Source organism: Nylanderia fulva, unplaced genomic scaffold (genome assembly GCF_048542155.1).
Source record: "Nylanderia fulva isolate GAGA-0341 unplaced genomic scaffold, ASM4854215v1 Scaffold23, whole genome shotgun sequence".
Lineage (NCBI taxonomy): Eukaryota > Metazoa > Arthropoda > Insecta > Hymenoptera > Formicidae > Nylanderia > Nylanderia fulva.
This window is the reverse complement of record NW_028190293.1, coordinates 1,707,385-1,735,045: the sequence shown is the minus strand read 5'-3', so window position 1 is coordinate 1,735,045 and position 27,661 is coordinate 1,707,385. Positions and strand designations below refer to the sequence as shown.

At 29.8% G+C, this 27,661-nt stretch overlaps 3 protein-coding genes across 8 annotated transcripts in view; 2 read left to right on the top strand and 1 right to left on the bottom strand.

Annotated features, from left to right (window-relative positions):
• Window positions 1-6,371: 6,371 nt before the first annotated feature.
• On the top strand, window positions 6,372-17,475 carry LOC114932280 (uncharacterized). Its single transcript, XM_085483057.1, has 11 exons — window positions 6,372-6,444; window positions 6,514-6,696; window positions 8,237-9,619; window positions 9,867-10,066; window positions 10,151-10,289; window positions 10,414-10,635; window positions 10,907-11,008; window positions 14,149-16,141; window positions 16,239-16,434; window positions 16,576-16,750; window positions 16,940-17,475. Exons 3-11 carry the CDS (start codon window positions 8,360-8,362, stop codon window positions 17,006-17,008), a joined length of 4,356 nt encoding a protein of 1,451 aa, XP_085339183.1. The 5' UTR covers window positions 6,372-6,444; window positions 6,514-6,696; window positions 8,237-8,359; the 3' UTR covers window positions 17,009-17,475.
• Window positions 17,476-18,215: 740 nt separating this feature from the next.
• On the top strand, window positions 18,216-18,682 carry LOC114929850 (ATP synthase F(0) complex subunit k, mitochondrial). The gene is made up of 2 exons (XM_029301532.2): window positions 18,216-18,421; window positions 18,501-18,682. Exons 1-2 carry the CDS (start codon window positions 18,347-18,349, stop codon window positions 18,573-18,575), a joined length of 150 nt encoding a protein of 49 aa, XP_029157365.1. The 5' UTR covers window positions 18,216-18,346; the 3' UTR covers window positions 18,576-18,682.
• Window positions 18,683-19,657: 975 nt separating this feature from the next.
• Window positions 19,658-27,661, bottom strand: part of FMRFaR (FMRFamide Receptor) — a 48,561-nt gene continuing 40,557 nt past the window's right edge. For all 6 annotated transcript variants that reach the window (XM_029304484.2, XM_029304471.2, XM_029304493.2 and 3 more), the window contains one exon: window positions 19,658-23,145. In XM_029304484.2, coding sequence (XP_029160317.2) covers window positions 22,552-23,145 — 594 coding nt within the window. In that variant the 3' untranslated portion in view covers window positions 19,658-22,551. The remainder of the gene's footprint in view (window positions 23,146-27,661) is intronic.

The window sequence follows — 27,661 nt, the reverse complement described above, 5'->3', positions numbered from 1 at the left end:
TATATGAACGTAAGGTTCGAACGTTTCTGAAACGCTTATATATATAACGTTAATGTGTTAATGGAGATATATTCAATCTTTTCTGAAGATTAACGATAATTATGCATACCATATGTTATATGAAATCTATTCTCAAATGTGTAGTCCTTGCATTGGTGCATCCGCAAGATCTCGAGTTCATTTCATAATACGCATCCTCTTTCTTTCTGCACTTGAAATGAATGCAGATTCAAATTTAAACAATATCTGAAAGAGAAAGCAACAATTGATTATATACGCCCAATCGTTCTGAAGATTAACGATAATTATACATATACCATGTTATATGACATTTGTGTAATATTGATGTCTATTATAATTAGATTACGTGTATGACATAAAGCGTGGTTCGCTGATTTTGAAAGTTCCGAAGATGATTCATCAATATAAATATATATATATATATTTGTTGCAATAATATTATTTCATTATTTGTATTATTGAGATATTAATTATTAACAATAAAAGAGAATTTTAAATACAGTGAAATTCTTAATTTAATTTAATATATTTTAGTATATAGATAAGATAAAAGATAAGTAATAAATTAATAAAATTAATTTGATTTCTGAAATGTTTTCAATAGTATTTTTTTTGTAAAAAAAAAAATATATATATATATTATATTTTTATTGCGAAAAAGTAAAACAAAAAGAAAAATTTATATATATATATATATATATATATATATATATATATATAGAAATACATAAAATAAGCTTTCTATTACTTTATAACCCAAGTAGCAAACTGATGTCATTAAACGTTAAAATGACGTGTGCTTGCTAAATGGGAATTACAATGTTAATTAAAAAGATGCAAAAGCTGAAATATTATATTATTTACAAAATATTAAATTATTGTTACGGATAAATGATGCTAAAGTGCACTTTTTTTGTATTGATCCTATATATTATTCTGCAGCTTATTGTAAGCTCTCTCTCGTAAACCCTCATCGTATCCAAAACGGAATTAATGTCAATCTTATTTTCCTCGTCGTCTAGAACGCCTACTTGCGGTTACACGTTACACGTTGCTGCAATGCGGATGATGGAGTGCGATTTGTGTCTAAAAGGCCAGAGATAATATATATAATTATAGTAGCCTTAATTAAGTTTCAAGTTTAATTTTTTTCTCTATCGTAAATCTGTCAAAGATTACAAGTATTATTAAGCAGTTTATAATTATCAATTTATGATATATAGAATTTCATAAATATTTATACATGAACATGCAATTAATTAGAAAGAGGTCATTATAAAATAAAAAAATAATTTCATAATTATTTTCTGTCAAATAATTCTGTAAGTATTCTGCAAAAGTGATATTATGTGTAGTAATAATTAAACCTAAATCATAAAAAAAATATATAATCTGAATGTTGCTATATCTTATATACATATATATATATATAAAAGATGTAGCAATATTTTCAGGTTATATATTTTTTTTATGATTTAGATTTAATTATTACTACACATAATATATATATCCGAAAGACATTCTGAAGGATATGCAGAGGACATTCAAACATCCTCAGGATATATTTTCTGAATTCTGAACGTCTTTGAGATATGCGTGCTGTTATAGATATATAACATCAATATTCAGATTATAAATATTTTTTATGATATATTATTTAATTATAGACATATATCTATATGATCCAATTTATGACTGTGCATTTTGCATATTATATACTTAATAATATGTTTGCAAATCTAAAACAATTTTTATACTTGCATCGCGAAATTCTGATATGAAGGTATCGCATATATATATCTTTTTATCTCTCTCTTTTTTAAATCAATACTTTTTTATATTTTATTACAAAATATGCATTATCCCAAATAGTAAATATATATCCCTTGTAGAAATTTATTACTAGTAACGCCAATTAATCACTTTATTTCGAGTACTTATAAAATACTGATATACAGTAATTTATAAGTACTCGAAATATTGGGGTTATTAGTGATAAATTTCTATAAGGGATATATATAAATGTTTCAAAAATTAATGTGATAAGACGTAATTATTTTTATAATTCTCTCGCAATATTTTGTTCGTAAAATTGCTGCGCTTTTGTGCATAAGCAAAAATTATATATTTTTTCTTGTACGTCTTGCACAAGCAGCGATTTTACAATCTAAGATTGCGAAACAATTATAAAAATTATTATCACATTAATTTGTGCGTAAAGAAACTTTTCTATAAATAATGTTTTATCTTTATATATATATATATATATATGCTTAGCTTATTTTATTTCCAACGTGTAAAATAAAAGCATCGCTTTTCGAATTGCCATTTGAAAAAAAAAATATATATATATGCTATATATATTATATGTTTTACTTATTAGGTTAAATTAATATTGGAATATTAATACGTGAAATCCAAAATCGAGAATGCTTTTTTCATGTTTTTCGTCATTATTATTTGACGTTTTTTACAGAAAATACTTACGCAGTAATTTGTATCTATAATACCCAATAATTTGTGTACCCAGTTATTTACTGGTCATGGTCGTGGATAGAGTCCGATTGCAAGGAGATGAGAATTCAAGTCAGCCAATCAGAGAGAAAATGAAGCTAGCGCCACTAGATTAGTTTCTATGAACAAAGAATCTACGTAATCTAGATTGGTTGCTACTATCTAGTAGCGCTTCCTCTTCTCTGATATAATTGGTATTTTGCTTTAAGGGTCGGCAGGCGACATGGTGGAGACGCCTATCGGCCGGCCGGGAATTAGAGATTCTTATATTCCAGATATTAGCGAAACTACTGAATGAATCTTATTAAATTTATGATATTCTTAATCAGTAAGCTCAAATGCAGTCCGCCAAAGAGTTATTTATTGAAAAAAAGATGAAAATAAAATTTATAATATAACTTGGGGGAATGCGCAGCTAGTAACGGGTAAGGTTGGGTTAGCCAGGAGTCCGTATTTTATTTATTATAAATTTTTCAGAGCAAAAATGCAAAATCCGACTCTTTGGCGGACTACTTTATTATATCAAGAATATATTAAAAAAAAAAAACCAAAGTTATGTCACTTATTTTATGAAATATCTGGACTATAAGATTCTCACTAGACTCATAAGGAGCAGGGGAAATTTCCGTGGTAACATACTGACAGCTAACAGCTTGACAAGGAGAGACTATCATTCTGTCCTTGTCTCTCTTACATCGCATATGTGGTAACATCCATGTAGACACAAACACTAATGCGTTGAACGAATGCGATTATTGGGAGATATCAGCAAGAACCGGTTTTCGTATTATCATTGTTTCTCTGTATATGTATATTATATGTAAAAGAACAATAAGAATAGCAATAATTCTTGCCTAACATTATCTTCCAATTATCGTTTCGTGTACGCAATATATATTTCACATTATGCATCTGTAACAAATAATCGAATGATTTATTTAAATATTTGCATATAATCTATATAAATCTATATAATAAATAAAATGTGTAATAAATTATCGAATGATTTATTTAAATATTTGCATATAATCTATGTAAATAAAATATGTACAAATAAAATAATATTTATGCAAATATTATTTTATTTGTGTACATATTTTATTTATATACCCAAACAACACCAAGTCCAAAATTGGCGCGTAAGATATCTTTAAGATGTCTTTTTGATATCATATCATAAAATAGCTGTCTTAAAGATTTCTTAATGCTATCTTATGCGTCAATTTTAGACTTGGTGCTGTCTGGGTAGATAATATGCAAATTAATATGCAAATAATAAATCATTCGATATAATTTGTTACAGATGCATAATGCGAAATACATATATTGCGTACACGAAACGATAATTGAAAGATAATGTTAGGCAAGAATTATTGCTATTCTTGTTCTTTTACATATGTGTGTGTGGGTGTGTGTGTGTGTTTACAAAAATGTAGATTATTTCACATAATGTGTTTCAAATTATTATGATTTATATATTTGTAAATAAATCTATATAAATAATTAAATATTTATGTACAAATAAAATAATATTTATAAATATTTTATCTATCGAACCTCTAAAGACTTTGTATTAGTAGTATAAGGAAACGTGCAAAAAATATTTTCAATTTTTTAATTTAGTTTTTTCAATAAACTGTTTATAGGTTCGACCTTTTATATATTTTTTATATAAACTACAAGAAGTTTTATTTTGAGCCGTCGTAGCACTTTTTATCACATCCCAATTTAAAGCTATATATTTTACGGAAAAGTATCTAAAATGCCCTTTTTTGCATCTTTAGATCAAGATATCTAAAAAACGTGACGTGATACGCAATTTTTGCGGCCGAATTTGTAATCGGCATGAAAAAAATCTACAAAAATACGCTTTGGAAATCTTCGAACCTGAAAAAAGTCATTTTTTGTCGACCAGTGTTATTGATTGAAGCATAGCACAAACTGAACATTTTATATTGTATACATTGTCTGCATAATATTTTACTTATTTATAAAATATATAATATATAAGTTTATATATATGCACACACATAGATATGACAATAGCGTTATCGTGATTTTTTTCGATTATTGAAGTTGTATTGTATAATCTCTCTCTTATCTCTTTCTCTCTGCTACATAAATACTATTATAACGTAAAAGAACTTACGAGTAACGTATGATGGCTCAATGCAATAATATTCAATCACGTAAAAAACTTGAGTTCAAATATATCAATATCAATTTTTTTATAATATATTAGAATATAGAAAAATTATAGAAATATAAGGCGATAAACTTGAAAATTTTTAAATATTGAAAATATTTTAATCATTTTTACAATTACATACACTATATATATATATAAATGCAAAATAAGTCCGTAAATAAATTTATCAAGTAATAAATCCGTTGCATGCTTGCAGCTACATATGCATACACAAATAGCTGGTATGTTGATTTTTATTAAAAATTTATTTTCTGTATTATTTTGCATTTATATAGTGTGTATGTGGGTGTGTGTGTGTGTGTGTGTGCGCGCGCGCGCTCGTGTAGTAAAAATATTTTCAATATATTTATAAAATTTTTATTGCCGAAATATATTTTTTTATCATTTCTCTGTATTCCAATATATTATTAAAAAATTGATATTGATATATTTGAACTCTAATAATTTACTGGGTGATACATACTGAACATCCTTTGCATTGATCAATATTACTCGACATAAGTTTTTTTATGTTATAAGTATTTATGGAGCAAATTATACAATAACATCAATAATAGAAAAAAAATCAAGAATAACCATGCATATTCGTCAATCTATGATTGCTATACAAGCTAATAATAATTTATATTCGTTCTCTTATTCTTGTCTCTCGAAAAAGTATAAGCAATAAATTATCAAATCTAACAAGTACCCGTGTCTAACATTGTAGACTAATTTACTTTCAATTATGCTACTGTTATTATTTATCATTAGACAATTATAAAACATATATATATATAGCACTACAAATTATATATGTATATGTTTTATAATTTATTTTATATTTTATTATTTGACAAGTTAAATCTCTCCGAATCATAATTTGCGCTTACATCTTAAAGACGAAATGCTGTAACTCTCTGATATTCCAATCTGTATTTTTGAAAAGGACCACATCCCGTATGGTCGAAACGTTAAAATAAATATATATACAACTTTAATTTGAGGCCAGTGTAGTCAGACCAAATCTATAACCTCTGTTTTATAATTGTCTAATGATAAATAATAACAGTAGCATATATAATTGAGAGTAAATTAGTATATTTTATATATATATATATTTATATATAAATAATATATCCACATATGTGCATAAGCATATATAAAATTTACAAAAATAGGTGCTTATTAGTCTTGCTACGTTACTGCTTTCTGCTACGGAAGGCCAGAAAGCATTTTCAGGCGGCATCTCGCGTATACCGGCACGGTAGTGGAACAAGGAGAACACGTGATTATCGGTCCTTGTCTCTCTTACGTGCGTCCGCGTGAGCGATGCAGTGGTGTATGTACGTGTACAGACATACACCACTACATAAAACCCGAGAATTGGTTTCTCGGCGTTGGCAACACTGAAACCGGAGTTTCGCGTTGTCACCGCACGAGGTCTCCAATATCAATTCAAAGTTTGCCTGGGTGTACTGCCGACCCTTAAAGCCAATAAAAGTCTAACAAAATGCTTATTTCTAGGGACTCTAGTTCCTGCACGCAAGAAGCGACATGGTAGCCAATAAACTGACAGCTCTTTTAAAAAGCGGCACGTTGATTGGCTACTGCGTCACTTCTTACCTGGAGGCAAATATTTTCGCTTTCTGTGTGTGGAAGCCACATAAAAGTAGTCAAGCGAGAAAGATAAAACGGAGATAAACATCCTTGTTTAGAGTGTAACTTTACTTTTTAACCTTACCTTACCACGTTCAATTTTTTTCTTATTCTACCTCTCTTTGTCTTAGATAAAAGGGATTTCGAATATCCTTTTCTAAACGGATGAGAACCGCGAAAAGTTCTTTCTTACGTAGGACGCCATATTGCTTGGTCATATCATCCGTATGAGGTTTGCAAGAGCGGTAAGGTTGAGATATATTAGCTGTCGAGAGGTGTCGAGTTATTCATTCTCATAAGGATTAACATCATAGGTAAGCTAAAATTATATCGTTTAGTTGTTTTAAGAATATCTTCTTTTTTTCATATAAGTTATCTAACTCATCTTTACATTCGAAGAAAGGCATGTGCTAAACTTAAAAAATTGGAGGTATTCTCTATGGAAAAAAAAAAAAAAAAAAAAAAAGAAAAACGCCTAATATAAAATTTAACTTTGTATTTCATATCATTAAACTTTGATATTTATTGTAGAATTTACACGCTAATAAGCGTGATCATTTGTATAGTGTATAGAATTCTGTTAATTTTGTTTGTAATTTTTTCTATAAAAGAATTGTTTCATATACCTTCTTATTTTTGCATCAAATTATTTGTTTAAAAAGAATGTGAGCTACTTGTTTGAGATAAAAGCATTCTGAGATGTTTTTTCATAAAAAGCAAGAAATGTGTTCTAATTTTAGGAGTGAGATTCATTCCATGTATTAAACTTTACATATTAATTCAAAAACAAAGATATATTTGATTTGTGTGTAATAGATTTGGTATATATATCATGAAAATCTCATAGTTATTTTTTCTAGAAGATAGATAAACAATTTTATTGAGGAATTCCCTTGGGATTTAATTTGATACATACGCTTTTTTTTATTTATATTTCTTATGAAAACCATAACAAAATCAAAAGAAGACAAAAAATTAACAAAATATATAATTACAATAATATGTAATAATATTTAATAATATATAATAATATCTAATATAACACAGATAGAATTTTATACAATAATATAATATCTATACAATTATATAATAATATCTACATATAACACAGATAGAATTTTATACAATTTTAACATATTGATTTTAATTTCACATTGATGCTGTTTCTAAAATTCTTACTTTTGCAAATCCTGTCTATGTATTTTTTTTTATACATACATACACACACATACACAATAATTTATTCTTATTCTAAGTTTTATTCTATCTTATTATATTGAGAATCTGTGCTTCAGATCCAGTTTGCTGTTTCTATCTCTCTTTCTCTTCTTCCTTTATGATAAAAAAGAAATATTTTAAAAAGGAATAATAATCTTACATAAGATTTTGCGATTATGATATATCTTTTATTATCTTTTTACTGATATATAAGATATTTTTTTACACTTGTATGTAATTATGCAAAATATATAATAAATTAAAAAATATTACTTATTTCTTTTTGTGTACATTATTCACACATAATTGATAATGAGCAGGTTTCAATATACACTGCTAGTACTGAAAATCTATAATATACATAATGAAAATTATAGATTTTCAGTACTAGCAGTGTATATCGGAACCTGCTCATTATCAGTTATGTGTGGATAATGTACATAAAAAGAAATAAGTAATATTTTTTAATTTATTATATATTTTATATACATAATGTAAATATACATAATGTAGATTTTCAGTATTAGTAGTGTATATCGAAACATGCCCAATGTATACATACTACCATATACGATAGACTTTTGAAATCTTTTTTATATACATTTTTATGAAAAAAGAAATTCTTTTCTTTTACAGGCTTCAGTTTTTGTAGATAAGATATCGCGAGAGACAAACGCTTCTCATGTAGTAGCAGTATTCCAGTAATAAGAAGACTTTTACTGTTAAATATAAAAAGGACAAGAAAAAAGTTTCAACGCTATGCCGACGAATGATACGAGCCTCGATGAAGTTCGCAAGCTTATCCTGGCCTGTCTACTTGCTCGACCAGGACCTACTCCGACTACACTTCTCGATCGGGACTATTATGAGATGGAGAAGGAACGTATACCCTGGCGTAAATTTGGCTACGCCAATCTCGTGGAATTTCTCAAAAGTATGCCTGAGCACTTTGTAGTCGAGTGGGCCAATGGTGGATACCAGGTGCGTGGGATTGCGTCAGAAAAGACCAAACACGTGAGCTCACTGGTATCCCGTCAGAAGGCCTCGATCTCGAAGAAGTACGTTCCGCCTTGTCGTCGGCCGTTTATAAATCGTCACATGCCGCAGATGCAACGTCCGCGGATCAGGATCCCGGCTGATCTGCTATCAAGTATCGTCACATATGTTAAGAACAATCCGCGAGGAGTGAACGTGCAATCTGTCATGATGATGGTGCAGCAGCAATTGCCACATACCACGCTCACCATCTACGACATCCGGGACCAAATGCGCGAGCTGTCGCATTTCTTATATCTGGACGGTGATTGGATTTTTCCTACGAATGCGGCGAATGATTCTTTGCGAGAGATAAAGAATTATCCGCAGTCTTTGACGTCGCAGCCGCAGAACATGCCGCGACCATCGGAAGTGTATGCTGGAGGAGATGAGGGATCTGATTTCATTGAAGACTCTAGCGATGAAGATTTTAATCATCCGGCCGATCATGCAAATAGTAATTATCCGAGACAACTAAAGTCCACGGAGCAAATCGCTGCGAACTTTGCAAATAATGAACAGGACGCAACAATATACAATTGTAAGAATGACGAATGTTTTGCTGCGACGAATGGAGATGATAATACGAATGCTACGAAAACTGATTACATTGATGTTTCTTCGCTGATAAGCGATAGAACAAAATCACGATTGGATCAGCTGGTGCGACAACATCCAGAAGGTATCTGGTGCGCCGAGCTGCCTGAGAAATATTTGAAGGCGTATAACGTACATCTGAATTACATCGAGCTAGGCTTTACCAGCGTGCGCGAATACGTGTCTCACTTGCCGAACATTTTTTATATGACAAGATTGAACTCGACCGACGACTTCATGTTATACAGCGCGGACAAGAAGCCGACAGTTCCTGATCAAGACTCGGCGAAGCCTAGCGAAATAAGATTAAACCCATGTGAGCAACATGACGAACATAATGCAAAGCGAACACAATTTGATGATAATGCACCGATTCCAGCGGATGTCGTAAGTATAAGCAAAATGATAAGCAATAGTTTTTCTAGTATGCTTATATTTATTTGATACTCCTCATATAAGTTGACAAGCTATATTTTGCATTGAACATTCTTAATTGTACTTATTGATGTTAAGATTGTTTTATTCTCTTCAGATAAAAGATATAATTTTTATATAATTACTTTATAATTTTTCTCTCAATTTATAATAATATACTCCAACAATATTGCAATAATTGATCTATATAATTTTTCAGTCTTCTAGCATAACCAAGATATTTGCACCTGATGATGTAATGAATTACAACGACAGCGTGGAGCATATATTGGTGACTGATTTACAACGTGACAGAAAATATTTAGAGGTGTACATTGTAGAGATGTTTCATCCAAACTTCTTTTGGGTACATCTACGGGAAAACAAGAAACGCTTTGAGGGATTCATGGATGAATTAGAGTAAGTGCACTAGTGATCAATCAACTGCTTGTGTATTAACAATAGAATCTGAATTTAAATCTAAGATTATTTTATTGTTTTCAGTAAATTTTATCATTATAATAAGGATAAGTACACTATTCCAAAGATAGCTTTAAAAAAGGGTTTACACTGTGCATGTATATATTCGGGTAGGTGGCACAGAGCAATCATTAAATCCGTAAAGCCAGATTTCAGAGTAACGGTGAGTGAAAATATAATAAATAAATAATAATATACAAATAATAAAATTAAGTTTCTGAGAGTGATTCTTATTAATTACAATATATGATATTTACATTATATAATAATTTTTTATCATTCAATAGGTGATGTTTTACGACTACGGCACTTTGAAAACTTATCCAGCTGAAGATATATATTATTTGCACAAACAGTTCTCCTTTTTACGCGTTCAAGCAATACCTTGTGGCTTGTATAACGTTAAGCCATGTGTTGGTGATAGCTGGAAAAAGAGTGTGATAGATAAATTGCTCGACAGAATTGATGAAACTCTTTTAGCCTTAACCATAATGTCTGTTGATGCTGCGGTAAGATTATTTTCTATTTCTTAAGTCACAAAAAATGCCAAATTGCTTTAATTTTTAGCTTTATTAGATTATTTTATGATTATTGTGTAAAATATATATCTTTTACTTATCTTTATATTAATTTTTGATGTAAGAAAAAAATAATTAGATTAATATTATTTTATTGATGAGACTCTAATATTATTAAATTATATATATGTAGTTTAATAATAGTATTACAGAAAATTGCAATTTTGTTATAGATTTATTTATTCGGTATCTATTTTTACAGAACAATTCCATGATAGTCATTTTGTCTGATACAAGCGAAGAAGAAGATGTACATATAAATGATTGGTTAATCAAAGAGAAACTAGCGCAATGCGGTAAAATGGTGCGTATGTGCGAAAATTATGCGTATCTTCATTATTTGGCATGCCTTGATGCTGCGCAAATAAAGTCTATGCCAATTCCCAATCTTAAGATATCCGATATACAAAGCAATAAAGTAAATGTAGATGAAACGCGACACGATAGAAATCAATCGGTACCATGTAGTAAAGGGGCACACAAATTACTTGATGTAAAGAGTGAAAATATTGAGAGTAAAACTGTGGAGGTTTCGCGTAATATCCCGTCTAATAAAAAAATTCTCTTACATATGCTACGGAATTCATCGGTTAATTTACCGATTGCTGAATCATCGGATGTTACATCGCAGCCAACAGATTGTTCGAGAAACGAACAACCAAGACGCTATAAGTCATTGGCCAAATTGTTGGAAAAATTGAAAACATCTAATATTTCGTCCAATTTTACTTCAAGTACTTCGGCTCCAAAGCCCAACCATGATTTTAAAGATAACGCGCAACAAGTCGATTCAGATATGAAGACCATTCAGAATAATGGAAGCATGAAACACAATACATTAAATATGGACTTTAGAGATTCTGACAAGGATAATAGAAACGTTAAGAATGGTGCATTAGCTATGGATTTTGCTGGTAACGATAATGGAAAGTTCAAGATTAGTTCATTGGATACGGATTTCGCTAACGAGGATAATAGAAGTGTCACGAATGGTGTATTGAATATGAACTTTGCTCTCAGAGATTCCGACAACGAGGAAAATAATAAGAAAGATTTCGGAACGTTTAGAAGTTTATATGGTGGACATGGTTTGATGGAGCCTTTTGATTGGTCAATAATAAAAGAGAATGGTCATTCTACTTCTAAAACAATCGTTACATCGCATAATAATTTGGACATTGAAGAGCATAAAAGCAATACAACGGAAGATGAATCGAAATCGCATAAATTAAATCATTTGGAAAAGCCAGCGTCTGCTACCCCTTATTTTCTAAATATAACTCGTAAAGAGGAGGAATATTATTTGCCTGAGAAGAATATCGATTATCACTTCAAGAACGTGTCTCAATCCATGGCAAGATTGAGAAACAGGATGGAAGTATACAATGATAAGTATACAGCTGTAGTTGTACCAGGGGACATACTTGAAACACTGTGTAATAACACTCAATCCCAAAATACACAGAGTCCCGATACGAGTATTATTAAGACCAATGGTGTAACTTCTTCAAAAGGGTCAGATCAAACCGAGATGATAAACGGAAATGGCGAAACGTGTGAAACAAGAACCGAACAGAAAATAGAAGAGAACAGAGATTTGGATGCAAATACGAATAATAATAATATTGCGCATAAAAGTCCTGAATCCAAAACAACTGATAAAGTATGCAATTCCAGATACAAGTTGTTGTTGGATAAAATAAAGCGTATGCAGATTAATTCGGTGGATTCGAGCATTTCGTCGAGCCCCTATTCTTCGAAAGACTCTTCGAGTAGCGAGTATGTTGCATCTTCCTGCAGTACTAGCACGCTTTCGTCAAACGTCGGACAACACGAGGATTTTAAAAATCAGAGTACCGAGCTATGCAACTTTAAGAAACTTGCGTCCACGTCCTCGAGTGAGTTTTCGTTAAATCGCGACATCAACGAGACTACAAATCTTTTATCCTCAGAAAATAGTTCCAACACTTCTTTTACTATGGAGGATTCGAAGCAAGATCAATCCTCGACAATTAATACGATTGTTTGTAACGTTGACGATGCAAAACGATCGAATGCGACTGTCGAGAAGAAGCCGCGCGTTTCGAAAATATTGGAACTGGTACTGAAGATTTCGGAAACTAAGACGAGCAAAAATGAATTAGATTCCGATGACCTAAGTAATCGAGAAACCGTAGCGAATGACACAAGCTACGACAAGGAAGAAAGCAAATCGAATGAAATTTCGGAAAATGCGACGAGCAAAGATGAATTGGATTCCGATGATCTGAGTAACCGAGAAACCGCAGCGAACTGTGACACAAGCTACGACAAGAAAGAAAACAAATCGGCCGACAATTCGATGATTGAGAATAATGTGATATGCAAATCGACGAGTAACATAAACGAGAAAACATTCGATCCGCCAGTGTTAAATGATTGCGATTTAGAATTCGATGATAGCAATGAAGATTGGGATTATTATATACCTCTTTCACTAATTAAATCTGCAGAACTGACTGAAATCTCAGATGATGATGACGACTTTATAAAAATTTAATAAAATTGTATTTCAAGGAGAAAATTTCTTAGCATAATGAACTATAGATAGATTTTTTCTTTAATTTCTTTAATCAATACAAACAATGTGATTTATCATCGAAATATTTTAACACTAACAATAAAAATATTTCATAATTGTTTAATAATTATTTAAGTGATATACTATTATATATGTCTATACGTGATAAAATATACAATTCTATTAAGGACACGAATTACTATAAATTATATATATAAATAATTATATATAAAATAATTATATATATATATATATATATATATATATATATTAATTATATAAATATATATATAGTTTTGGCAGAGCTATGTAACAAATATTGATACTTATGAATAATTTTTATATATATATATATACATACAATTGTGTATATATAATTATACATATAATTATATATATATATATATATATATATATATATATATATATATATAATTATACATATAATTATATATATATATATATATATATATATATATATATATATATATATATATTGCAGTTATGTAACAAATATTGAAATGTTAATTTACTTCAATTTTGGGAAAAATTTGAACCTTATGTTATATGTAGTGTTGCGTAAAATACAAATGTCGTGTGTAATAAAGATATTGAAAAATAGCAAAAAATGTGTGTAAAGTTATTATACCAGTCAGTATGAAAACACGCTACGATCACATAAAGTGATAATTTTTCCCGAATTCTTTCTGCCTCGGTTAAATGTTATTAGACATTACATCAAACTTATTTTTCTAATCGTCGAGTTTTTTAAATTTTTACTTCGAGCGTGTTGAAATATTACAAATATTTAATCTGCATGTAGCAAAAATTTCGTTACGCATATCACTTTATCTGATCTTTTCCCTCTTGTTTTCATCACTCAGGGCGATGCCGTCGACATGGCAAGCATAATGAGATACGTAGTAGTAAACAGTTCGAATTCATTGCCGACGTACTGCTTCGCGGAGGAGAACCTAATATCCGATAGCCATTCCAAGGCAACGTCCACAGAGGATTTGAATGAGATGGCACCTACGGTCTCCGAGCAGACTCCTCTTCAGTCTCGCGAAAACCTCGAGCAATATTGGATGAGACCACCACCGGGTTTTGCACCTCTCGGCGAAAAAACCGGTTTGCCTAACATATCAGCGAGAAATTTCCACGATGTATACACCTTCGGAAGCACATCGAAGACATCGAGTTCTGACAACAAGGACATGACAACGAATCCATTTTTGACTGACCAACAATTTATAAACGACAATGTCATCCCCAATGACGTAGGAAAGCAGATATTTACGACCATCTGGAATAAGAACTTGCAGTTGATCACTATGCTGGCTGAGTTTTTATACGATCTACTAGAACGCTCGCCGCTCAATAAAAAGATATTTGAGAATCACATGATAATCCAGCATCATTTGAATAGATTCCTTGAAAAGTTCGTAAAGACGCTGAAACCACTAGACAACGATACATCGTCATCAGCGTCGCTCAATCTCGTGAGAGAGACGACGGATAAGTTTGGCTCTACGCAAAATATTAACTCGCCAATGCCGAACTTGAATGCCGAAGGTTTCGTGAATCAAAAGCTCGCGGCCAATTTGAGCAATTTATTATTATCGAATTCATTCGGCGACGACAGACCAATGCAGACTCATCCCGTGTTTCCCACTTACGGTTCGAACAATTATACATTCTCGTCCAGTTGGCATCAATCTGATAAAATCAGTCCACGTGTTCAAGTACCGTCTTCCCCGGTACCCCGGACTCCGAGCTCTGTATCTTCCACGTTCGGATCATCATCAGCGCCTACACCTAATGTCTTTTTCCCAAACACCGATCAGGGCAACGCTCAAAACTTTCCTGCGATGAAACAGGCCTATTCAATGATATCGATGAACACTGACGTTTCTAATAACAATCGCAATTCTTCAAGCTTCTTTAGTACTGCGAATAGCGAATTTGCCAATATGTTCAAGGAGACGAATCCTTTTAGGTGTTCGATGACTGATAACATGCAGATACCGCAGAGGCCAGAGACGCAGAGCGAGCCGATGGCGAATAATTACGATACGAATGCCACATCGTATCTGCCTATGAAAAATCTGCAAGAACACGCTGCAAAAATGGAAACTGTAAACATTCATGCAGAGAACAGTGGCTTTACGATTCCGAAATACGTTAATAACATAAGTAGTGCTGAAGGTTACACTCCTAGAGTCATCTACGAAGCCGGACCAGTTATGTATAATATGCAGAAGAAGCAAACGGATGCAGATGTGATACAAAACGCATGCAATAACGATTTTAAGAACGATCGTAACGTGTCTATCAATGGACAATGTGATAAGAAGGATTTATTCTCGCCGTCTGCAAACGATATAGCTAGTTCGTACTTGAAAAATAGCTCGCACATTGACGAGAGCTACATCACTCAACCACCAACTGATTGTACGTTGCAAAATTCACCACAGATTAGAAACAACGAATCGATTTATCATCAACAAAACGTTAAAACAAACGAGCGCATCATCTTCTCTCAAGCCTGGAAACACGTTGAGATCCCTGAATGTTTGATTAAATCGCAAATTGGAAGTGTTCCTTCGCAAAATCATAATGAGAAACCTATAATTAACACGTCGATTAATTTTTCATCTTCTAAAGATTGGAATTGTGAGAAAAACAGAGGAGAATCTGTAACTCAAGGTGGAATGGTAGATTTAAGTTACGTTTTCCAAAGGAATGACACAGAACAACATATGTATAACAATTTCTTGAACAACCTATGTTATATTAAAAACCAAAAATGCATAGAACATAATAATAAGAACAACGACTTTTTTTTCGACGTCTCTTTTGTCTTTCAAAAAGTTGGTACGTATGACATTATCGAACATTCAATGAATTGAATTATTTTATTTATCTTGATATTGTTAAAATAAATTATTAATAATTTTTCCATTTTTTACAGACTTAGTTAAAAACGTGTCATGTATATTTCACACTGAGAACGAAGGTTGGATGTTGACCTATGAATTTATACAAACTTTTACGAATTTCAAATTGTGCTCTCGTTTGTTTGCTGTAATAGAAGCGATGAATGTAAAAGTTACATTTAAAGAAGTCAAAAGAACTGAATATCCATTACAATTTTTACAACTTGATAAGTAAGTTTGGAATATTTTAAATGTAATATATATTTTAACATATACACGAACACACATATATTTATATTTAAATTGGACAGAGATTTCATATTTCAACTTTAAATTAATATTTTTAAATATCCTTCTTTATTCAAATTTTAGTTATCCTCTAAATGTTCCCCGAGATGCCGAGAAACGTATTACTTCCATTCATTTAATCTCGTTACAAAGCGGATTGTCATTATTACGCAAGTTAAAGATAGTCACTCGAGAGGAAATAGATAATGCTTTCAAGAAAAAGGAGTTTGTAAATGGTTCTATTCTGCTCAATATGTGGGTGAGTATTTTTGATATCTAAATTTTTCAATCAATTTCAATCACGAAAAAATTATAATTATACATAATGTTTTTTCGAAAAAGAAATAATTTTTTTATTTATAATGAACAATGTTAATTACGAAATATTTTGTGTGCATGTATAAATATCGAATATATATAACTAACTTCATGCTTTTTTCTGTTTTAGACATTGATTTGTGTTTACCGTGATTTAAGACAACGTATTGAAGAATATGCATTGAAAAATTTTAGATAGAAGGTATAATTACTTAAAACGTGTCACAATGTAGATAGTTTTATATAACTTTTGCTTGTCAAGTTTATAATTAAGTTTACATCTGTGATCGACAGAGTTCCTCTTTTTATATAGTTAATAAGGTAATTTTCATTTTTTAATTTTTTTTTACATTTATAATGACAATAATGTTGCTTTAAAGATACCAAAAATTTTCTAGTTTTTCATATGATATATGTTTACTCATTTATTATTTAATTATGACTAAACTAATATGATAGTATAAAGTATATTTTATTATATAATGTATGTAATTAATCATAAAATTTCATTTATCATACTGTTATTTCTAATAATGTTGAACGTACAAAATTAATGAAATTACGAACATTCCCTGTTTCAGTACTCGATAGTTCAAATATTAAATATTAATACGACTTAAATATTAAATGTTAAAGATTTTTATAATCAATTGTTCTAAATGAGAAGACTTATTGTGTGTGATGATTAAGGATAAGTTTATAAAATATATCGAGTTAAAAAAAAACTATTGATTGCTGTATATGTGATATTCACCTACATCATAAATCCTAAATATTAGCAATTGTCTTTCTCAAATATATTCAAAAACATTTATGATAAATATTTATAACAGTTAATCAAGCACAATCTTTGTAATTTAGAAAAAGTAAATGCTGTTAGATAATTTTAAGACATTTTTTAGATTAAGATTTATATCAAATATATAAATAATTATGATTATATATATATATATATATATATATATATATATATAATCATAATTATTTATATATATATATATATATCAAATCGCATTTATATGTGAGGTGTTGAGCGCCAAAAGAGCCTAACTCCATTTTTATAATTCTAAGATATTGAAGTTTAGAGAATTAGTACACTTACATTGTGTTTATTTATTATTTATTTTCGCTTAACTTTATTATGTAATACAAATAAAATATGTGAATGGATCACTTTTCCATTTCTGAATGAAGAAAAAAGGAGTATGCTTTTAATTTAATAATTTAATTTATATAAAAAATGTAAGTTAAATTATTTTGGCGCTTATAATATGGAATATATTTAGATATCTTGAGAAAGATATTCAAGAATGTTGCAGAACAAATTTTGCAAGAATCGAACAAGATTTAAAACCAGGAGGCTTCTCTCGATATATCTCGATTTATTTTCGATTTATCTCGAGTTACCTTCGATATATCTCGAGCATGGCAACCAGCAGCTGATCGTGATCAGCCAGTGAGTTCTCATATTGACGAACTTTTGTAGTCCTTTTGCGACTAATTTTCGCGATCGATTTAATTTTTCATCGTGAAAAAAATGACCGAAGGCGGGGAGAAGCTAACTGGTTTAGCAAAACACTTTAATAGCCAGACCATGCATGGTCGCGCGAACGTGAGTGATTTAACCTGAAAGTCATTGTCGATGAAGTTTACCTTGGAGTGGATTTTTGAATGCTTGATTAATTTTCCAGGTGACGAAGGCGACGTACGCTGGCATAGGACTGATCGTTTTGTACTTTTACTTGAAGCCGAAGAAAAAGACGTAATTCAGATGATATGAAACTGTAGTTACATTTTACATTATGTAATACAATACGTTGTGTGGTAACTCTCCTTCAAATTCTTCAAATAAATAGTTAAATTATCTTTTATAGATCTTTTTTGTTTATTGCTTGATGCTTGATTCTGTGAACAATGTGATATGTTGCCATGGGTAACCATTCATTACCAAGATAGCATATGTCATAATTTGCAGTAACATAGTCTCAAGTGAATACAGTAATTCTGTATCTATTGTTTAATAATTCTTTGCTAAAATATAAAAAATTAGAAAAAGAAACAATTATACTGTATAATGATTGAATAATATATTCAGTGGAGTATATTCCATTAATATATTTCACTATATATTTTGTTTGTTTAATTAATATCTTCAAAATTTTGTATAATTTAATCCGCTTTATTATATCATCATCTTGTTCAATATTTTAAGAAAGTATATATATATATATATATATATATATATATATATGAATATCTTATCGCAATCATGGAAATACAATTGCAATCATGGAAATTCCTTGTAATGATATATTAAGATACTCCATCATATAAATTAGCTTATTTGTTATCAAGGGCTGAATTGTAATTCACATGTTTGAGAGATTCATTAAATTTATTTTATGTACAATAAAATTTATTTAAAACACATTTGAGTCGTAGAGAAAAGGTACATTTACATGAGTGACAAAACTAATGTTCTAGCTGTATTAAATTAAAGAATGCTATTAATGATAATACATGGAAACAATTTGTACGATATGCTTTAGCAGCGATGGAATAAAAATGCTAGCTGGAATAAAGCTCTAATTCAATAATTGTAATTTTGTTCAATGAGAGAATTTTTGGAATTCATAAATAATTTAATCTTAATTTTTGTACATTTGAAGGCGATTAATTAAAAAAAATTATTAGATGATTTAGTATTAAATATATAAAAGAAATAACAAAAAACCATTTAACTTTAAAATTCATATTTTTTATTCGAGAATTAGGAAACAGAATAAATTTTGTGTAAATTTCTTTCATCTCGAGTTTTGTAATCGAATTAGTGTTTTTTTCCCAGCTGTTGTTTTATTGTTACCTGATGATTTTTACATTGTATTTACAAGAATATCAAGACAGCAGTGGGATAGGATAAACAACATTTGCAGGATAGTAGATTCACATAATATATACAGTCTTATTGTATGTATATTAAATATACGAGTATATACATATACATACATACATACATATATATATATATATATATATATATATATATATGTACGTATATAAAAAATACATATGTATGTATGTGTGTACATATATTTAGACGAGTTTGATAGAAATTCCATGACTAGAATGGCGAATCTCTTTTGTCGTATAACTACGAGAGCGTTTTGTTTCCCTCTGTACTTAAATTTAATTACTCCTCTCCCTCTACTTTTAGCAAGAGAATATCTCTATATTCGGAAATTGTTAAGATAAATTTCAATATATCTTACGTTATTCAACTACATTACTTGTTAGATAGAAACGCCAAATTGGACCATCTATTTTACTAGACACATTATTGATATTTTCTTATCGAATTAAAAGCATTTTGATATAAGTTATAAATAAATAATTTTTACATAGCAGGAGGGAGAAGGTATATTTAAAGTCGGCATGGATATCATTTGATAATTTATAAATAGAAATATATTTACAATTCTCTTATATTAACGTCTAATTTTTGTAGTAATTCTAATTTTTTTTTCAAAATACATATATATTTATTTCCGCTCGCGTATGGTAAATGTAATTTTTTTCAGTGCAGATATTACATTATATGTTCATGAAACTTAGAAAGCTAACATTTATATTTTAAATAAGGTCTATAATAGTATACTATCTATATTTCTTTGGCGTTTTAGTGCATTCATTCTTTTCATTTTGCTTCATCTCATCCTCGTTCTTTTAAATTTACATTTCTAAATAAAAGAAAATATTTACAGTGTGATCGTGTCGATCTTCCGTTCCGCGAAGATAAATTTAGAAAAATATTTGAAGTTTCTGAAAAATATAGAAAATTCTGTAAATTTATTTTTTATTATAGATTTACCGATTATTATAGAGAGTTTTTAAGAGAAAAATATATCTTCTAAATTATCCCTTTCAAACTATGCTTAAAAGATGTTGAGAAAATTGCGACGTATTTTTAATATTTTTACTTTGTCTCGAAAAATTGTTGAAGCCTGCTGAAAGTAGTGTCAATAGCGACTTTCATTGATCATAGGGTAATAAAATTTCTCCTTTGTAAGTTAACGTCGTTTGAGACTGATCGGTATGCAAGTTTTGAAGAGCAATAGTTCGCGAGAAAACGTAAGAGATATGCAGCATTCTCTGCGGCCTTCCTACGAAAGTCCCCCAAGGGAATGTCATACTCTTGACTTCTGTACTTTCGACGAAATCCGATTTATTTCCTCAGGAGAGCTAAGTATGTGATCAACTCGCTGAAACTTCTCAGTTCGCGAAACTTCCTGGCAGATCCGTATTAGCGAATTACTTTTTAACTTCTCTTTTGTATAACACTTTTTCAATGAAGTTAAACTTTCCATTTTGAAAGCTTTTTGTTTGCCTATGTTTTACCTTATTTACAGATGTCAAGATGTCATTCTCTACTTATATAAAATATACTATTTAAGTCAAATTTATAACTATGGTTTAATATGATTTACTCGATTTTTTCCCTCTTTCTCTCTTTCGCAACGAAGCTTTTAAAAGTTCAATTTTGATTTTATTTTCCGCTTTATACATTTATTATGTAGTGCTTTTATCATAAAAAAAGAGAAATCTTCTATTGCTTCATCTATCAAAAGCTGATATATCGTGCTATACATGCTTCTAATTATTAAAAAAACAATAAAAAAGCGACAGAAACATTATGCAGCATAATTATTTAATGTAATTCTAGTCTGTCTTTTCAAAGTACTATTCAGGTTGCTGCATCAAAACTTATATAGTATCAGTTTCTTTTGTTTGATTAAATCGTCGGAAGCAATATGGAACTTATTCGGAATCACTTGAAAAAGGTCATCGCTGCAAGAAGTGCTCTTTATAAACTCTTCCGCGATAGAAGACTGTTATTTTTAACGATCCTTTTTCTTATATCGAAGTTCGAACATGAAGAGGATTGGTCCGAGCTCTTCCCAAGAGAACAATAATATCAATTGTCCACCGCACCGTGGAATCTCGTTTTTACATTATTCCATCTGTTTGAATTCGAAGATCCAAGAACTGGATGTGAACTGTTGAGATGATTTTAGGAATAATACATATGAAAAGTTTTTATATTAATTGTTCCTTGATAAATGAATTATTTTTTGACTTATAAATTTTCTCAATACCTGATTAAGATTCTCCACAAGATTCCTGATTGGATAATAAAAAAAGAATATTGATTGTTGTTTATTTTAAAATAGTCGTCTATTAATCGTTTCACTTCTTCGGATTGTTTTGTTCCAATTCTGATCAGAGATAATGTTTTAGTAATAAATAATTCACAGAGAGTGACAAACTAATTATTCGTTATATCAGCTACGATCCTTTTTGATGTTCTTAGCACTTTTAGCTACAAATTATTAATTAAAAATATTAATATATCAAATAAATCGGAAAACGCTGCAAGTACTTATACATATGATATATGATAATATGGTACTCTCATATGTTTTGTTTCATCTGTTTTGATCAATTAAAATTCTCGACAAAAAATTAAGATATTATAAGTTGAGTTCACTTTAGCAAATTAACAGATAAAAAAATGAAAAACTGTCTTTATATCTCACCAATTTTAATGTGCTTTGCTTGTATTTGTTGCTCATTAGAATTACAATTTGTTTTTTTCTCTCTCACTACTTGGACGTTTTTGAAATTTGATTAAAATATTTAGCTAATTAAAATTTCGCTAATAAACGCGAGGAATAATGTTATCTACTACAGCGTGGAATCGCTATTTTCTCTTCTATTCCAACTGTTTCTATCGTTCGAGGTCCTCGACATTTGACTGGGACTCCTCGCTGGAGTCCTGGCCGGATAATAGACGCAGGAACCGGGACTGGCCGGTCTACCGCTCTTCAGACTCTGTCTGGTACTGCCATTGGACACGTTGTTGTTCCAGCTGATGGTGTTGGCGCGATTGAGATGACCGTGCCTGACTGAGTTTCTTAACTCGATGTTCGTCGTGTTGGTGATGATAGACTCATCATACGTCTGAAATTCTGGACTGTCTCGTCCAGGTACAAATAACCTGGACGAGCAGAAGAGCTTAAGGAATATCCTCTTACACTTCCGGCCGAAGATCACGTAGATGATGAAGTTGATGCTGCTGTTGATGGTTACCAGCAAGTTGCCGAATTGCACCATCCAATGTGATGGATCCTCGATGAATGTTTCGTACGCGTTTGAGACCAGGGGCAAAATGTTGCAGATCAGAAACACCACTACTACACATAGAAGCATAGTCGCCAGCCCGATCTCGCGACGTTGATGACGCGACAGCTGTTGGAAATCTCTGTTTGCTTTTCTCACCTAAAAAATGAAAATCCAAGCCCAAAATTATATTATGGGGAATAATAATAAATTTTCTCGAACAAAAAGAAATAAATTTTTCTCTTTATTTTTTTTTTGAAATGGAAGAAATCCCGTATATTATGGCTCAATTAGTAAAATTATATTATCTAGATGAATCAAATGTATTTTTGAAGCATAAAATATATTTTTATCAGAAAAGGAATTTAATTTTTCTGTGTATATATTTTTAAAGTGGTTCAATGTTACATTGTACAATTTGCATGGTTGATTCTATGCGTATATTTGCATTTTTCTAATTTTATTGTCTTGTAATTTAGCTTTTAATCACATAATATAAAATACTTCATAAAATATTACAGAATTATATACATATACACATTATAAAAGGATAATTATTTAAAAAATTACTCAAAGAGGAAAAACACAAGTTTAATTATTGTGCAAGTTTGAAAAAATCTAGTTCTATTTATTTGATGTGTTTAATTAAATTTGCACGTAATATATATAATTGTGATTTATGGATTTTTTGCGCATAGCTTTGCGAGAATGTAATTAAGAATATTTTACGTCAGATTTAATCTGTTGTTTTTTTACACTTTTTTATGTATGTAAAAGTAAAAAACATTTTTAAAAGTTAAATCTGAGAAAAATTAATGAAAAAGGACATTAAATAAAAAATGTCAAGTAATCCAATTATTTCTTAGTTATTTTCAAAAGTTAATTTTAATTTAAATTATAAATTTTTAGATTTTAATACATTTCTCATTTTCAAGACAATATGTAATCAAACTAATTAATAAATATGTTTTATATTTGTATCAATAGAGGTTCAATATATCTTATTTCATAATATAATATTTATTAATGTTATAAAAGAACCATCTATTTATTATATATCTATATCTCGATAATAAATACTTCATTGTCTTTTATATGATGAAATAAAAAAAAGAAGAATAAATATTTAATAATTGCCAATAGTGATTCTGTATAACGAGAATTACGATGGTATATTTGCTCATTCAGTGAGATTAATAATACAGAATTACGATATTATAAGATTTATGAGACATTTTGGCCAGGTAATTTTTTGACGTTAAATTTTCACGAGTGCTGTTTAATGTTATAAAACATAAATGAGAAATAAAAGATTTCGTAATGACTTCCAAATGTGAAAAAAGATTAATTGGCGCTTGTGAAAGAACACAACTAATTACAAGAGCGACGAAAGGTTAATGAGCGATTCTTATTTCATCAAGATGCGACGAACGCAATTTTCTATGTGAAAAAGAGACTGTCAAAAAATGGGAAGAACAGAAACGCGACAGCCATGCAAATTACTGAGTTAAAATTACATTAAATATATTTCCTAAATATCGTTAGTTTCAGGAAAAAATAGACACAAAATTAAAGGGACAAAGAGATTAATAAATATATTTGTAATAAATTGAATCAAATATTTCAATATTTAATTCAATCCTTAATAAAAAATAATTAACTAATTGTAAGTTTATACAAATTATGAAAAGTTTTTTCTAAAATTTTAATTAATTTTTGAATTGTCAAAATTTATCACAATTTAGGTATCGATATAATTGTTTTGCCAATTAGTTAATTTTTTGAGTGAAAAACTTCTCGAAGTGAAAAAGTTGAAAGATAAAAACAAAGTGTGAAACACTTGGTGTATTGAAATTATAGCTCCAACAGCTTTTTTGCCGCAACGTAAAAAATAACAACAGTTTCCCAGACATATGAAGTTGCTGTTCACTTCGTACTAAATCACGTATTATTTTGGCGTAAAATTATGTGAGATACATTGTATTTGCAGCAGTCCCCGGTATAACTTTAAACTGCGTCTGACCTGCTTTTTTCGGATTTACGATCGCTCTTCAGCAAAGTCGTATCTTGCGAAGTCTGTGAAAAGTCGAATTCTTCGTCTTTTGGAATTGGTTCCGAAAGATTGCCGTGAAATTTTCAATACAAAAACATCTTATTAGTACTTTGATTATATTTGTTAGTTTCTAGATTGAGAGAAAGATATACATATTATATTGCTAAGTCTATATACATAAAACTTTGGTTGCAAAACTCTGTTCAAAAGAAAATAGAAGTATAGAAAATATTTCTAAAATATTACAGACAAAATTTACATTTGTTTGAATTTAAATTAATATGGCAAAATATGTATAGTATTGATTGTATGAGATGCTTATATAATTTCTCATTCGCCTTCAATTTTAATTATAGACATTGATTTATTTTTATGTAATAATAATATCGAGAGATAACAGTCATGTTTAAAATATAAATGATCAAAAATATTTAATTTGTTTGTTTCAATATCCATATATTGATATAGTTAAACTATCGATAGATAAATTTCAAGATCAATGTTTTTTATAAAACTTTACATTATGTGCAAATTTTCATGTAACGTAAGATATAAAATTTATTAAATGTTTTTTAGACAGAAAAATCTTGTTTTGATATAATAATTTGCTTGTTTCATTCTCTTTATAAAGACGACCAGTACTTATAATCGACAGAATGTTCTACACTACTTTGTGCAATAATATGTAATTCTCGTGCAAAAGATAGGTAATATCAAGCAAGGACATTGCAATTTGCGTATGAAATTCAGTACTTCTGCACTTTATGTTCATTATATATTTCACACTCTTCGTCTTGAATGTTTCGTGGCTTCCAAATTCGCCCACGTAGCGTTTGAAAATGCGTAAGAAAGCACTGAATAAATGCCAGATAAGTTGCTATATTTTACTTACGATCTAATAAAGCGGAACGAAAAAAGATTTGAGAATCTCTCGTTCATGAGAATGATTATTCTTTGAAATTTCAGTTATTTGCGCTAGTTTTTATAAGACAATATAACAGCATCATTGATTTTGTAACATTATGACGAAACAAATCGAAGAACTGTCAATATAAAAATAATTCGATAATTATATTATAGGTGTTTTATAAAATTATAGCATATGTGTCATGATTAATTTATGGATTAAAATGAATGATTAATGTTTTGTTTTCGAGCTAATAAAATGTGCATTTTATAGATCTTAATATATTATTTATTTTTAATGTATTTTAATAAATATTTGATTAAACATAATATGAATTAATTGGGAAGTTGTATGTGAAAGCTCAATAATTAAATTATATCTTGTTATTTAAAAACTAATTCACAAAATGATAATTTGTGCATAATTAAAACATAAATTAAATATATTTTATATTATTATAGAATACAACATGTTTAATTAAAATCTCAATTTTTATTAAAGAAAGGAAAACAAACTAATTAACCTCGTGGGAAGAGTTAAAATAGAAAACAATATAAGAGAAAATTTAAATACATCTAAACTTTAAAAATGTGTACATTGCAAACTCGTAATTTTCCTTCATAAACCTACTACAATAATTTATTTCTACATCATTTATCTCTAATCCGTTTTACTTTTATTTCTGTTTTTTCTTCTGATTTTGCGACTTCAGCTTCTAGAACGTAAGTTACGTGTTCGTCAGCTAAAACAATTACGACGGCAAAGTGGCAGAGCTAATTATTGTTAAGACTTCGCCTCGCTCGTGGCGGATTATTATGCGCGTCGCGTGTCACCAAATTGCTGTGCGTTACCTCGGATTACCGCATTCGGTTCATCTGGTGAATACGCTCTTCGCGTGCGACAAATTATTATTAATAGAATTATTTATTATTCAAGATATGGACACACATAGGGTCGAAATACAAATCACACAAAAGCAGAGTAAATACCCCTAACTGCATCGCATGCGCTTATTCTTTCTTTTTGGAGAATAATAAATTATTCTTTTTTTAATCTCATAGGAGATTAATTTTAAGCTGTGTCAAAAATCATCGCAATGACAACGAATTATTAAAAAACAATTTTACAATATACGAATATAAATATATATATGCTGATATTTTAATTCACGTTAATTTTTTTTATGTATTAATAAAAACAAAAGTATTCACTCTTGATTTTATTTGCATGATTTTCGTACTCTCGACTTTTCGCGAGGATGAGAAACATCAACGGACTTCAATCTCGTAAGAATTTCCAAGCCAAGATTAGGCGATTGCCTTCATTTGCCGCATGAATATTCTTATTTGACTCATGCCTTTCGTTCGTCCGTGTAAAGTCATCGGAAGTCTCGAAGAATATGCCACCAAAATTCACATCCTGATCCCGGAATTAAGGGTAGAGTTTGCGGGCGCTAAAGTTTTGCGATAAGGGAAAGCCAAGGGAAATTGTTGTCCTTCGACAACCGCTACTTTGTAATTTCAGACCCCCGAGGATCGTATGAATCTAATTCGACCTTGCGGTTAAATCTTATCGCGATGATATTATATGTCTTGGTATTGTTTGAGAATGCAAATTACCTGCAATGCTTTAGGTGAGACTGTTCTTATCTTATAGATTATAGATTATTCAAGATTGCAAAAATATATAATTTTTTATATTAATTTATCAATTCT